Source organism: Solea senegalensis, linkage group LG17, assembly GCF_019176455.1.
Source record: "Solea senegalensis isolate Sse05_10M linkage group LG17, IFAPA_SoseM_1, whole genome shotgun sequence".
Taxonomy (NCBI): domain Eukaryota; kingdom Metazoa; phylum Chordata; class Actinopteri; order Pleuronectiformes; family Soleidae; genus Solea; species Solea senegalensis.
In genome coordinates this window covers 11,444,211-11,460,106 of record NC_058037.1, presented here as the reverse complement: position 1 = coordinate 11,460,106, position 15,896 = coordinate 11,444,211, and the positions used below count along the sequence as shown (strand labels likewise).

The window sequence follows — 15,896 nt, the reverse complement described above, 5'->3', positions numbered from 1 at the left end:
ACCATCACACGTTGTGCGTCTAGACGGTAATCCTGTACGGTTTCTGGCTGCAGACTGGAGCTGCAAATGAGCGTTAGCGCTGGAGCAATCTGTCTTGATTAAATGTGAATCGGCGAATGCAATTACACAATCGTTTTCTTCCGTTTTATACTCACTTTATTAGGGACACCTGTTCCAAGTACTTGTTACTACAAGTGTCTACTCAAGCAATCACATAGCAGCAAGGATTGCGGCCTGTAGACATGGTAAAGACAACCTGGGTGAGAAATGTGATTTAAGTGACTTTTAATGTGATTTAAGTGACTTGGTGCATGGTTGTTTATTCCAAGACTGGCCGGTCTGAGTGTTTCAGAAACTGCTGATCTAATGTGATTTTTATGCCAAACCATTCATAGAGTTTACAAAAAATTGTCCAAAGTTATATCCAATGAGCAGCAGCAAATATTAATTGCTGACGATAGAGATCGGAGGAGAATGACCAGACTGGTTGGAAAAAACATGTCAAACACTGAAGGAGAGTGGCACCTGCCATTTTACTGGGTGTCCCGTGTACCTAATAAAGTGGACAGCAAGTGGAGATAGTCTATCTGTGAGCCAATGGAGTTTCCCTACAAACAAAAATCCAAGATATAATTGGATTTATTAAATTGTATGTTTTAAATAACAGGAAAAACTGGAGTGGAACCAATGCCCTTATCAAATGTTATAAGCACATAAATAAATCACAGTAGTAATATAATAATAGTCGCATATTGTTGTGATTGTCCAAACACACAGACACACACACACACACACACACACACATCATTAAAAAAAAAACATGATTCCATGCAGTAAAATTAAAGGTTAATACTGTTGTTATGAACATGCATTCCTGCACACAGGACGAGCACGCGCACCTTGCACCGGATTCAGTCCTCGATGGAAACAAAGAAGACGAGGCTGTTTTGATCCAGTCGAGGTGGAGGAGGAGGAGGAGGAGGTGGAGGAGGAGGAGGTCCAGAGCATCACTTACAGGATGGAGAACCATCTAGGATTTCTCTGCCCTCATCTCTGGCTAATAAACGGGATGACATCACCTTTAGAGCCCGTAGGGGGCGTGGTCTGGGCACCGTGACAAGGATGATTGACAGCCTGGCTCAGTGATTAAAGGCACAACCAGCTTAAATCACTCAGAAGCAACACGATGATGGCGGAATTGAATATAGAGAACCTGGAATCAGTGCTTTGTGTGTTATTATATTTCCAAACCACCATTCAGTCAAGAACGTGGCCACAGCAGCCAAAGAATATGACATGACGTAAGGAGTAATATTAGTATAGTTTTCTCCCTCATCATTTATAAATACTGCTCTTATTAATGTTTTCTTTGGCAGGACAGGAATGATATTAAAATTTGCAGGTTTTTTGTGACACTATCTTTTCAGAATCCTTTGGCTATATATCTATTTATCGTTGTAATTAACAACTACTACAACATTACTCTTTTTTTTACCTGACTTTTCATTTCTGTATCTTACTGAATGTTAATATTGGCTATTTTACAAAATATTGTCAATTGACTGATTTTGGAACAAAACTAACTAGGCTATGTGTGCATAATGTTTAATAATAATAAGTCATTATGGGCTTATTTCTACGTTTTTATCAAAGTAGAAACTTGTAACACACCTAAACTCCCCAAACCCTGAACCCACTGTCGTTATCTTATTACAAAACTGCTTGTATAGAAAAAGAAATAATATATATATGTATATGTATCATTTAGAACAACTACGGAACTGTTGTTTTTCTCCCAAAAATGTAAGTTTTTCTCACTCACTCCACTTTTTATTATTACATTTTAAACACTGGGATTAAAACTATTTCCTCTCACTAAAGTTTTGAATGTAGGTCATCAAACTACTGTACTTCTTTTCTTAACATGTCACAGTAAACATGTCAGGACGTGTCCTGTCCTCACCTCCTCCTGCACGACTGTAGCACTGTAATGTCTCTTTAAAAGGCGATTCCATGCATATGATCCAGGGGGCCGGCCTAGTGTGTGTGTGTGTGTGTGTGTGATTGTGAGTGTGTGTCTCTGCGTGTGTGTGCGTGACTGTGTGTGTGTGTGTGTGTATGTCATACAGTAGTAACCCATGCAGAGTGAGGTGGCAGTCTTATTCCACATTGACACTGACTTACTTACGCGCCTCTGTCTGTCTCTCTCTATCTCTATGTCTATCGTTGAACGCACTTGAGGAGTAAAAGGAGTCAACATGTCATCGGGAAGTATCTGTGAACGATCCGGGATCTAATTATCTTCTTGTGTGTGTTTTTATATTCGGTTGTGAGCGGACGGACTGTGAAGGTAATTAAGGTTGGAGTTTTTTTCTCCTTGATTGATCTCCAGGAGGTGGATCACTCAGATCCTTGTATCTTCTCTCCTTTTATTGTGTAGCATTTTTTGTGAATGACTTCATGATGACATTGTTCAGCTGGTTGTTGTGTTTTTATGACGTGATGTGTCATAATTCGCGTGTGTGTGTGTGTGTTTCACAGGCGCTGATCACTAAGTTGCTCTTGACCCTGTTGGGACTTCGCTGGTGTGGAATAGCAACAAAGGACGGGTGCGCGCATTCATGGGACGCGACTTTGACAGCTCTCCATTTCTTGTCTTTTAACTTTATTCGCCTGACAGCAGGGCCAGGGTTGCTACTCGCGCGGCAGCATCATGGCTGAGGCGCCGCTGGCCGAGCCACTCATGGACTCGGACGTGGCCATCGACCCGGACTTCGAGCCTCAGAAGCGGCCCAGATCTTGCACCTGGCCGCTGCCGCGACCAGACTCGAGCGCGGCGAAACCGGAGAGCAACGACACTGATATTATCCCCGAGGAAGAGGACGATGAAGAGGACTGTGCCACCCCCACGGCTGTTACTATCAACGGTTCTGGTGTGGCGACAGAAGACCAGAACAGCAACAGCCCCGGCGCTGCCGACGGATCCCTCTCGTCCCCCGGACAGGAGAGCGGAGGCTCCCCGCGCTCCGCGCACTCCCCGTCGGCCACCTCCGGCGCGCTGACTCCCAGCAGCCTGGCTGCACAGCAGACCCCGAGGAAAGCGTCCTCGCGCCGCAACGCGTGGGGGAATCTCTCCTACGCTGACCTGATAACCAAAGCCATCGAGAGCGCACCCGACAAGAGACTGACACTGTCCCAAATATACGACTGGATGGTGAGATCCATCCCTTACTTCAAAGACAAAGGCGACAGCAACAGCTCTGCAGGCTGGAAGGTAAGAGTCGTCCCACTCGCTCTCTCGCTCACCCACCCAGCCCCCCTCCCTCCTCCATCAAAACAAAAACAAATAGCATGTGGCTTGTATACCCACTCACTCACACACACACTCACGCACACTCTCTGGTTTTTATGAGCGACTATTTAGAAAAGCTGGCTCCCATTACACAGCCTTCATTCTAATGGTAATAATAATAACAACAGATAAATCAGAAAACAAAATCACAACAGTGGGGCTTTAAAGGTTAAAGGTTATTCATCCCTGCATAGGGTTTAGTATCCTACACTTAATTATCTAAATATTTTTTTAATTCACCAAAACAAACATGATGTTGTACCTGTAATGAAGATTACATTTACATGCAATGTGCTTCATAGTAAAATCATAGAAAATGATAATGGTGAAAACGGTGTAATGCACACATGTACACCCCCCATTCCATTTTGTGACTCAAATATCCAACCATCAGATGAATGTTCTTTGTCCTGTCTCCCCTCCCTCCCTCTGTTGTGCTTCCTTGACTCTTTTCTGATGAGTTATGTGCGTAATTTTCCTCTTGAGGCTTCAGCCACAGTCACATGTTTGGAATTAGAGCAAACAGAAACGTTGCAACCGGTTAGTCTGGAAACACAGTAGCCCGGGTTTTTTTTTTGAGTGACGCAATCTTGTTTAAGGCCGCTCAGAATGACACAATTACATAAGTGTGCAGTGAACTGATCGGCAGCAGCAGCTAAATCCATTAACAGGAACAGAGGCCGAATGTAAACAACATGTCACAATGGCAGATCCTGTACAGTGAAGATCCATTTTGAATGCACTTCACTGTCTTGTATAGGCTTTTTCGTGGTTTGCATGTAACCTTGACCTGGTTGACCTTTTTTTGTTTTTACATAGCAAGGCTTCACTTCCGTCTTGCTACAGTAGCCACAGAGGTATTACCCTGTTTGCCATTTGTTATGTAAACCTTGGCAGGGATGTGTCAGTCTCCTGGGTTAGGTAGGCAACTGCCAAGGCTGCTGATACGGCCACGGGGGAATTACATAACCACTGGGTTACTGTGTGAGTTTGGGAGAGCTATTAAGGGTAAAGCTTCTTCTCAAGCGTCTGATGTGGAAACCCAAAAAGACATATGGAACCCCGCGTAAAGAGGGAGGCGAAGAAAGAGGTCAGAGGGCAGAGATTAACACCCGTCACAATAGTCCCATGGGGTATGGAACATAAAGGCCATATTTTGTGGGTGGGGGCTTCTCAGGTTTTGCTATGTGATATGGTCCAATGAAAAGCAAAGAAGGAGGTTGTGTGTGTGTGTGTGTGTGTGTGTGTGTGAAGCCCCACCAAGCCAAGGCCAAGTTCACCATTACCATGCAGGGCTGTTAGTCCAGGAATTCTGGGCATGAGGGCCAGGCTGCAGGTGGTTTAGTGTTACACACGGTCCACGGTCAGTAAACGTTGGCTGTAGCTCACACAGCCTGTTTTTAACTTTTCTTATGGGACTCTTTTCACGACATGCTCCAGTTATGGACACAGAGCTGCAGTGTACTACAGAGTTTAGATGTTCATTAACAAAAACAACTCCTCTGCATTTAAAGATCTAATATGTAACCTCCTGCATTAAAATATCAAAAAATGACTAATGGTATATACATATGTATCGCTGTAGTGCACTTACATAAGCCATACCGTTTCCAACACCCTTTAAATCAATAGAAATCTGTATTTCTATTCAAGGTAATGGACCATTTTATAATGAAGTCCTCTGCTTTACAGTGAAGTGACCATGGAGGCTTTACAGAACTTGTATTAACTACATACTCTCCTATGACTCTCCTGTGTATCACACAGACTTCAGGTTACCTCCATGTCTACCATAAAGCACATAGCAAATGCGCAACCACATTTGCATACTACCATATATGACGTTTTTATGTGTTTTTGTCTTCTCGTTGCTTTTTGCCAAGACATCTGCCTCCGAAGCTTTTCCCAGACAACAATTCCCATGATTCCACACTCCTCAGACAAGGTCTCCTCTTATTGTTTTGATTGAGAGAAGTAACAAGTACATACTGTGTGTTCAAGACCTGAACCCATCTCATGCTACACTTCGGTTTAAGTAAAAAATAAAAGCCCATGAAACCTAAGACGGTCTGCAGAGCCAGGTGTTCAGAAGTCTACCTCTGCTCATGTGACTTTTTCAGAGCTCCTCTGCTCGTCGGTTCACTCTCAGTGACTCTAAGGTTTCACATTTACACAGGGCCGGGTTTGAACACCTACAGTTTCATGCAGCCACGGCACCTTTGTTGAGGAGATTTGCTCAGCAAATCTCAGTAATCCCAGTGGGTTTCTCTCCCAGGTTCCCACTGACGTCATGCTGCTTAATATCTCTGTCAGTTAACCATTAGCCAAGGTAAAGGGTTGAGACAGCCAAGTACATTTTGGAGGAAATCTTTTATTGCCTTAGATTACCTTTAATACAGGCCACTGCATGGACTTTTATTGGAAACATAATGTTCAGACATTTCCTTGGTCTTACACAACATTTGATGTATAATCTCAGTTGTGCACAGTTGGACATTGAGTTGATCTGCTCTGTGAACCAAATTAAAATTTAGGCAATGTTCGCGTTCAGCTGGGTTCCATTGTCAAACGGGAAAAGGGGTTAATGGAAGAACATGTCTCTACTTTTCAAAGCAAGGTGTTGATTAAAAAACGAAAATCAGACATTGTGATAGCACTCCAAGGTCTGACACACCATGGGCCGCTGCACGACTGAAATCTTACCATCGTTTCTGTATTTCACACAAGCAAATGGAACATCATTGTAAGCCGTGTCGTTGGTTTTAGTCATCGCAATTCGCAATTCTTTTTGTTTTTTATGTGAGAGTGTGTTTGAACGCTCACGTGTTGGACCACTCAGTAGCCAATCAGCAGGCAGCTTTCTAAGGCCCGCCCATGGTCAGAATCGCAAACAAATAAACAGAGCGCAGAGAACAAATCAGGGAGCGCAAAGAACAAGTGAGGGAGAGTCGGATCATTGCAAACCAAAAATGTATTGTGAAATACAATATTTTTTAATGATTAAATCGACATTTTATTCACAATTTGTGCAATTGATACAAGCAAACAGCAGACAGTGTTGCTTGCTTTGTGGAAAAAAAGTGTCGTTTGAAAAAATATTGACACAAATCTTATTCCACAAAGTTCTGGCCTGGAGGGTCAGGTCTGGTTCGGAGTTGCTGAAATGTGTGCTAAGAGGAGCTTTGGTATGGTGGAGGAGTCATGGGCAGGATCTTAAAATAGTCCTGCAAACATTCATGTAACTGTGTGTGTGTGTGTGTGTGTCTTTGCATAATGAAGAGATTAGGTGCACCTGTGTGTATTTATGTGTTAGTACACTTGAGGCGTGTGCGCGTGTGTGTGTGTTTGCTTGCAAGTATTCCTGGCTGGATTTGAACCTTGTGCTCTAGTGTTACTTAACCCTGCTGCAACAGCCTCCCTGTTCCCAGCAGCTGCCTATCATAGGCCAAGACCTAGTTATGTCTCAGTGACACTCCACATAAATGCACATACACAAACAACACATATGTAATGAGGACACACCCACACACACACACACATGGTACATACAGTTCTCTGTAGCTCACGTAAACATGGCCATGTTTGTTTTTAAACCTGCCATACATTCCCACACAGGCAGACTTGCACAGACATAGACGGTGCATTTGCCTGGTCATGTCCGGGCTTATCACCAGAGTTTATGGCTGAGTGTCTGCTGCTGGTCTGAATTTATACATGGGACAGAAATAAGAGTCCAGTCCTCGGATTATTTTTAAGACCTCTTGGGTTCAAGCGAGGGCTGCTTGCTGTCAACAGTCTTGTTTATCGAGGTTGTCGTTGGAACCCTGGAATCAATTATTTTTCAGTGCCACCTTATCGTAACATGTACTCGCAGGTGTATTATGTTCAGGTGAAACCACAAATGGTTGAGTCACAGTCACGAGAGTTGAACACACCTTCTTACTCAACAGTGTCCAAAAGAAACAAAGGTTTACACACACACACAATACTGGCCTTGTAAACTGTGTACATCACTTTACTTAATATAGTCCAGCTTTCTTACCCTCTCTATATGTTCACAGATTTCCTCACTGGAAAAAAAAAAATATATACATGGTTCGACTACAGATCTGTGTTCTAAATTATCAAGGCCTACGTGTATTCACATAATATATACATATAACCTACAGATATCAGTCCCCAGAGTCATAAATGACCTTGGAGCGAGAGAGAAAGAAAGAAAGAAAGAAAGAAAGAAAGAAAGAAAGGAAGGAAGGAAGAAAGCTCTTAAATGTGCTGCCGTTATCTTAAGTTACGGTAAAATTTGTCTGCAGGTCTTAACATATCAGTCCCTCATAAGCCCACTGGACATGTTGATTGCCAATTTAATGGCCTTGTAAGATTAAAGTGTCACTTGTGTGCTACTTTAATTATTTATTATTCTTATCAGACGCGGCGAACAAAAGAAAAGGTGGGACCAGAGGAAAAAAACAATAGCCTTTTCATTGGTTGTCCAGCTTGAATGGGTCAGTGGGATCGTTGTGTAAGCCATGAATATTATTACAGGACATGGCTATAGTGCCTGGAATTAAGTGTGTTTAATTAAGTGTATTTATTTATTTAGTTAAATAAATATAATTTATTACATTTTATATAATTTTTCGTATACCACGAGATGCACGATATGGTTAATAGAACATTGCAGCAGTGAACACTCTACTCCACCACCTTAGCAGAAAACATGTGTTAGAGTTCAACACCGCCGCTCCCTCTCTCCCCAGACCACTCGCTTACCGCCGTAAACCGTGAAAGCATTGAAATTTAGAAAAATACCAAACTAAAGTAAGTAAAATATACGTCTAAAGCACATTTAAACACAGCTTACACTGACCAGTGAAGTGCTGTGCATGGTGGATAAAGGGAAATGAGATTGAGCAATAAATAATGCAGATGTAACATAATGTAAACAATTGAGACATAGAATTTGTTTTATTATTTACTATTTTACTAGTTTACTTGTGGAGTAAGACGAACACAGAGTAAAGAAATTCTGATTTTATACTGATGAAAATACCAGACAAGATTAGCAAAGAAACGGGGGCTTGTCTGTAGGAATCTGTTTGTACACTCAGGTACTCAATCAGGAGGCTGCTCACATGGAGCTGGCACTGAGCCAAGCAAGTGAAGCAGAAAAAAAAGGCAATAAAAGGGGGAGTGGAGGCGGGGCGTGAAGACAGTAGGAGGAGGAGGAGGAGGAGGAGGGGGTCTGAGGGAGTAAATTAACAAGCTTTGCTCTAAATTGGTGTATTACAACTGCCCTCTGGCTGTGATTCCCAGTGGAAGGGTATGAGGGTGTGCAAGGGTAAAGGGGCGATGGGTTATGGGAACCCACTGACTCCAGGCTCCCCTTCCAAGAGCAGAGCAGTCAACCTCTATAAGGAGGCAAACCCTCTGGCTCTGTTCTGCTTCCATTCTCAAATCAGTGGACGGCTACCAGAGAAGCCTCAATGCATTTCGATTTTTCATCTCCGACAAAAATGGTGTTACATTACACCCAAATTTGAATTTTAAACATCTCACTCTCAAAGTTTGGGCATTTGTCTGCGCTCCTCCATCTTGGCCTTTCAGTTCATCCGGGTGTCGGGTAGGGTTGAGATCAGGGAACTGTGCGTCTCTCTTTCTCATTGTCTCACTCAGTCTGTTTACGTGATGGTAGGAAAAAAGATGCATTTTTTCTAAAAGTCAGAATAGCGCCCAGATAATGCAATTAGGAGCCAAATGACTTCAATCAGGCTGGCCTAAGTGCTCTGCACATGCTCCACCCCCTTAGCTTTGACCTTTCACATAAGAGAAGAAGCCAGTACACGGAAGAAGAAGAAAGGGGATGGTAGGAAGATTCTGATTGGTTGTTGACATGCTAACAACTCGCAAACTGCCCAATACTAACAAGCTGATTGCCACCTAGCGTAGTAGAGGTGGACACAGTTCATTCAATAAATCCATTTCCAGCTGGGACATGTCCATACTTGGACAAGGACAGTATAGTCTAATTAAATGGTGTTAACGGTGCATTTAAAGGTACTGATGGCGTCTGTCTGTCTGTGAAAGTGATGTCCAGTTTTTGGAACGCGCAGACACACACAGTAACCTAGTTGTGTTTGTGTTTGCGACGCACACTCTCCTCCTTTATGCAAGTGGCGTGATAAGGACATTGAAAATGACTTCTCATTGGCTTTCCCGTCATTCCCTACATCCCCGCCAACGCGGCCATGTCACACTCCACACGATCTGTTCTCCTCAAAGACTCTTCTCAATTATTCAATGTGCTCGGGATGAATTCAGATCACTGTATTAATTTTTAAGAGCCTGTTCTCAGCGAAAGGCTAAGCCCCTTTCACAGTTTCTGTCTCTCTTTCATCACTCCAACTCTTTTCACGGCACTCCATTTTCTCCGTCTCTCACACCATCCCTCATTATTTTCCAGCCCCGCTCTCTCTCACTTGTCTGGATGTTCGACACGAGGAAAAACAAGGCATCTCCCTGTAGTTCGCTGCTGTTCGCCTCTAAAGCACAACTATTGAAATCCCTTGTGGGCTCTAATGAATGGAGATTAATCTTGGGCTTCTCGTCTTGTTAGACTCCGCGCTCCCTCGCCTCCTGATCTTTTTGTGCCAGTAATGGTACCACTACGTCATTTGTTCAAGACACTTGCTGTGCTCTGAAAAGAAAACATCCCCGCTAAGTGTACACATCCTAAAATTTGTGGATACAAACATCCTTGATTGTGTAAAATGTTGCTTTATGTTATTTTTGAAAGAATACTCCTTAAACTTAAACAGCATATGCCATTTAAAATGCTTAATTTGGTCAAAGTGGAGCTATTTAAAGGGACTATACTGTTTATAGAGCCCATGTCAGACCCTGTTTGAAAAATAATGCAATAACGGTGTGCATGTAACCATTCAGATTGTTATTGTTGTGACCCATCTGCTCCGCATAGAAATCTCAGAGTTGGGGGGAGGAGATTTCAGACATGACTTTGAATTTCTCCACTTGATGATCAAAGCTGGGGTCAGTCGGGTCACAGGATTCTTTTTTTTTTTTTATGTCTACCAATATTTGTTGAGCAGACACATGCAAAACAGAGCCCAGCTGCCCGTACGTGCCCGGGCCTTGATAACATCTAAAATATATAAACACTTGTGTCTCACATGCTGAATGCATGCCAGAGATGTGGGCTACATTTAGACTGGCATGTGCTGCAACTGTCAACCTTTCCAGCTTCAATACATGGTGTCCTTTCAGGACATCATATATGCAAATATGTCCACAGTCATGTCCTGGAGCCGTTAGATGATTAGGATTGATAGCACTCTGAGCAATCTGTGTGGTAAACACGATGCTAGGACCAACAAAATGATGGTTTACGTTCGCACGCAGACCATTTTACACTGAAGTTTACTTTTTATGTTTTTTTTTATTAAAAGTGATATATACATAACAATTTATAAGCTTTTTACACACATGTCCTTATATGGACAGAGCCAGAATAACTGTTTTCCTGATTTTTTGTTTAATTCATGATTCACAGCAGCAGACGTCGTAGTGTGTAGGAGTTTTGGGAAAGCTGTGGGAAGGACTTTGGGTTGGCCTCAAGGATGTTCTGACAAACCACTTGACAATCCAGAAAAGGACAAGTGTTTGGTTGTTTAGCAAACTCCCTGGCCCCCCACCCCCCCTCTCCCCAGAGGGAAGACTCACCCATGTCCCTCAGACAAATTGCTGAGGAAGTCAAGAACCTTGTTGGATGACTTTTACCCTGACATTCTGAAGGCTCCGGAAGGCTGTCATTGCTCTCTGTTTGGGCACAGAATAGTGACTTGAGGGTTTGCTCCAAATCATCCGTTTCCTACTGCTTAGCCACCACAGGAAAAATGTGTTTAGGGTAATGGGTAGATGTTCCAGCTGACTGTTGAAACGTAACAAGGACCAAAGCTGCCAGTCATAGTGGTAGATTTCTTGTCACGGGCAGTTGAGGTGGTCAGAAGATCTCATTGGATCTCCTGAGCACCTTCTGGAGGTTCTGTCAGCTTTGTTCAAATTTGGAGAAGACGCAGACTTTTCTGGAAGGATTACATATCCCATCTGGCTTAGGAACACTTAAGGATTCCTTAGGAGAGGCTGAGAAACATTGCTGGGTTGAGGGCCATCTGGAATACCCTGCTTATACTGTAATTTAACCTCAGATAAGTGGGGGTACATGGGTAAATAAATGGAATGTGAGATGTTTTCTTTTGATTTTATGTCTTTATGCTAATCTAAAATAACCTGCATGCTGCTGGCTGCTTGTGTATTTTAAGGTATGAGAGGGGAGGCATAGAAGCTACTATATCACTATGTAATAGTCAGCCAAAAATGTTGCCCTGGCACAAAATCAAACTCTGCAATATTCATTTTATCAGCAGCTGAGAGTCTCTTCTGGTTATGCTGATGCGGTAATTTTCCACAGCCTGCATTTTAACAAATCTTAAGTGGAATTTTCCCTGAGGATTATGCTAAACTTGCTTACAGGAACTTGAGGAAAGCAAGGTTTACCATCTTTCAGAACCTGTTGCATCATCACATCAACATTAATGCTATCAAAACACCCGCACATGGGCAAAAAGCAGTTGCTCAGCAGTTTATACAACATCAGATTACGCCGATCTTTTGAAACTAATGTTTGAGCCAGATAACTGCAGCCAACCGAACTGTACCAAGACACTGTAATGACAAACATCACAGAGAAACACACAAAAGTGAGGACAAGCACACCACACACTCTTACAATACCTGCTCCGCTGACTCACTTTTGAAAGATTCGTGAGGGAATATAGAAACACCAGTCTGACTGGAAAATAGTGCCGTGTGCATGAAGACGTACAGTCTGTCATGAGAAAATAAATAAAGCATCCAGAAAACCCATAAATTACACGTCTCCTTTTGCCCAGTTTGCTCTGTGTAAATAAGACACTTCTGCAAATACACAAATATAAAACAAACACATGCTTTGGGGTCAAAAAGAAAGAAAAGAAAAAAAGAAAAAAGAAACTCTTGTACACATTGACACAGTGTTTGCAGAAGTACATTTTTGGCTAAAACATACGATTAAATAAGTAAGCATCTGCTGATGAGTTGGCTAAGGTGACTGGAGCAAAGTAAGCGTCTTTAGTGAAATGTAGAAGAATACTGTATTTGTATTGTGTTTTCATATATATATGCTGTATATATATGTGTGTGTGTCATCTGGGCAAAAAGGGGCAGTGTTTGTGACTTGATGTCTCCATAGCAACTGATAACTTTTCAAGCAGGTAGTGGGTCTCACAATTTGGGTGACAGCTGATAACAGAACGAGCACTGAACTCATCTCCCCTCTCCCCGTCCTTAATCTTCCTCTCACACACAGAGAGAGAGAGAGAGAGTGAGGGGGAGAGAGAGAGAGACAAAGATACAGTCAGACTGCACATACCTCCATTCTGGCCTTGCCTCTCAGTTTCTCAGATAACCACATTGCTGAAGTGGGCCTCTCTTTGCCCCACTGCCTCCTCTTACCACCACACACATACCAACATATCATTTACACACCCTCCGTGTGTCGTATGAGCATTGTTGTCACGTGGGTTCGTCGATTGTGTACTGTGTATGCATTGTTTCAGGTGGTCATTAAGATAATGCTTCTTTAGCTATACTGTAGCACGTGTAGCTCCGAGTAGCTTCCAGCGCCGAGCATCACCAAGTCTGCGAGGGCCGAGCGACTTTTCACGATTAACGTTTAATTGACTTCAATAAAGCTTTGGGTCACAGGAGGGGAGGGGGGGAGGGTTAGCAGTTGTGGGGGGTGGGATCGGGTGTGTGTGTGTCAACATGTTACATAATGTGAATGTGCTGGTCATCACTTTGATTTGAACAGTCTATGTAAGAAGTGAATCAAATACGTACACCATACATGTGCTCGTAAGACAATGTCGTATTTAGTTTGAGTGAGGTAACATTTTAGCACATTCTTAAAAAAGGTCAGTAGGTTAACATGTTGACAGAAAGTAGACAGACAGGAAACATTGCAAAATAAAGGCGGCTTCTTCATCTCAGCCCTAAAGAACACAAAGTTATCACATGGGCCTTGTAAATCCTGGGGTTTAGGTCAACCAGGTCTGTCCTGGATAAGAATCCTGTAGCCCAGTAAGAGACACATTTATGTCCATAACCAGAGGCTATATGAAAGTAAAATGAACATGTGCAATTATGCTCATTTATGAAGTTGCAGAAGCTACGTATTTACTTAGCATTCTTCACTAAATGAACAAAATCAAGTGAACATATTCATCACAAGTTTCAAACTGCTGGTCTCATCAGAGCAAAAATTGAGGAAAGCTGCAAATCCTCACACTGGTCATATGATATCAACAAGTACTTGGCATTTTTGCTTGAAACATGACACAAAATGAACAGCTACTGGTTCATTTTCTTTGGAACGTCATCTCAGCACCGGCTGGGTCTAAAAATAGTGGAAAGCACTTCTGAGAAATCACCCAAGTGTTCAATGGTTTTAACTCCGTCCACAGGACACAGTGGATTGTGCAGAAAGATCAAAGACGTCCAACATTTCTTGTCGCCAGTGTATAGACTCAGAGTTCCAGATGGAAACACGCCACTCCCAGATTTCATAAGCAAAGGCTGAGAGTGTCATCGAGCAGCCAGCCCCCACACCACCTGTTCAACCCATAGGCTTTCTATGCAAATTCATTTGAAATACTATAGGCAAGACTTACACATGCAGTGTCTAAGTTTCTGGTGTGAATTACACAGCTTGAGACGTGTTGCTGGACAAGCTCAGCTCCTCTATGCATCACTGCAACAAGGGAATGGTGTTTTCAGTTCTTTCCGGGCATCTGACAATAGTTTCCAACTTCCCATAATGTCCCCGCAGCCATTTCTGGCAATAAATACACTTGTGTGTGTGTGTGTGTATCTGCGTGTGTGTGTTGAACCTTTCAAGAGCTCCTCAGATGCTTGCGTGTAGTCTATTGTTACATGGCCTCGAGGTCCCACACATACCATCCTTGTAGCACTAATTCCACTCTTAATGAAGTCACAGCTATGCCAATGGTCTTAAGGGACTGTGTGTGCGTGTGTGGGTTTGTGCATGTGTGTGTGTGTAGGTGGGTTACTGTGGAATGAAGGCAAACCATTGTTGAGCCCGCTTTAGCCACTGAACTCTGAAACTGACAGACGAGGCCCATGGCAGCAGCTGAATTCACACCATAGAGTGTGCGTGAATGTGTCCCAGTGTAAGATCATGTTCATGGATGCATGTGAACCGTTTTACGCAAATCCAAATCCTAAAAAAAAAATCCCTTTGAAAACCATTTTTGTGTGTGTGCGTTTGTCGTCTTACATGATCATCAAACTGCAACAGGACCTCGCGAACACACAAGGGATTGAATTTCAATTAGGACCATTTTTCTTTGTCAAGCCACTCTTTAAAAGCTGGAATCCATCTGCTCTGAGGTTCTTTTGAGCGGAAAAGTGGATCCAGGATCAACTGTAATCACTCACCATCATGTGACTTTATATACTGTATAATCATAATACACTAAATATAGACATTTTTTTAAATCCTTCATGTCCTTTTAGGTGCTTCATATCACTCGTTTACATGCACAGTTTAATCGAGCTATGGCCTTAGTCCGACTAAGACAGGCAATCGGACAACTTGCCGAGTCCGAGTATACATGAGGGAGAAAATCGCTTTCATAAGTGGCGCTGTATCTCTCTCGTTTCCTGTTTACCTTTACATCAACAAACATCGAACGGCGAGCTGGACAGTAAGGTGGATCGTGCCGTGGTTCTGTATGTTTCGTACCTGCTGTACATAATCCTGACACAAAGGAGTTTGAGCATGGCTCTTGTGGTTGCGGTGTTGTCCAAAGAAAGGCTCTCCTTCTACTTATGGGTCAAAAAACAGGGAGGGAATTTTGGTGCATGCGCAGTAAATCAATTCCGATTCCAGTCCGACTAAGCGCATACATGCAGGAGTAATCAGACTACGAATTGTATTATTCAGGTATGTTAGTCCGACTAAGACTAGCTCGATTTTGTTTACATGACACAAATTATTGTCTTAGTCTGACTAAAATCAGACATGCATGTAAACGCACTGACTATGCTAACATGTGGCTTTCTGACCACAGATACCAGATCTCATCTCAGCACTTGGCTCTTATCTCTACAATTGTATCTTCACATTATGAGAGAGATGCATACCATAAATGCCCTCGTGTTTGTGCAGGGTTGTCTTGGTCTGTAAAGTAGGCCAAGTCACAGCCCAGATTATGAGGTCTCCTTTTCATTCCACCCCTCCCTTTACCTGCTATGGTTTATGAGACCAAGGTAAACCTTTGTGTTTGCACCCCTGGGTTTTATGGGAGTGAGAGTGAGCGAGGGGGGAGGAGATGATTAGGGTCAGCAGATATATGTGTGTGTGGAGAATGGCAGTAGATACCAGTCCACCCATTAGGCATTTCCC

General features: G+C 42.9%; 1 protein-coding gene across 1 annotated transcript in view; it reads left to right on the top strand.

Moving 5' to 3' along the window:
• The first annotated feature begins 2,114 nt into the window (after positions 1–2,114).
• foxo3b (forkhead box O3b) overlaps positions 2,115–15,896 on the top strand; it is a 42,048-nt gene continuing 28,266 nt past the window's right edge. The window contains exons 1-2 of the mRNA XM_044048720.1: positions 2,115–2,350; positions 2,542–3,274. Coding sequence (XP_043904655.1) covers positions 2,714–3,274 — 561 coding nt within the window. The 5' untranslated portion in view covers positions 2,115–2,350; positions 2,542–2,713. The remainder of the gene's footprint in view (positions 2,351–2,541; positions 3,275–15,896) is intronic.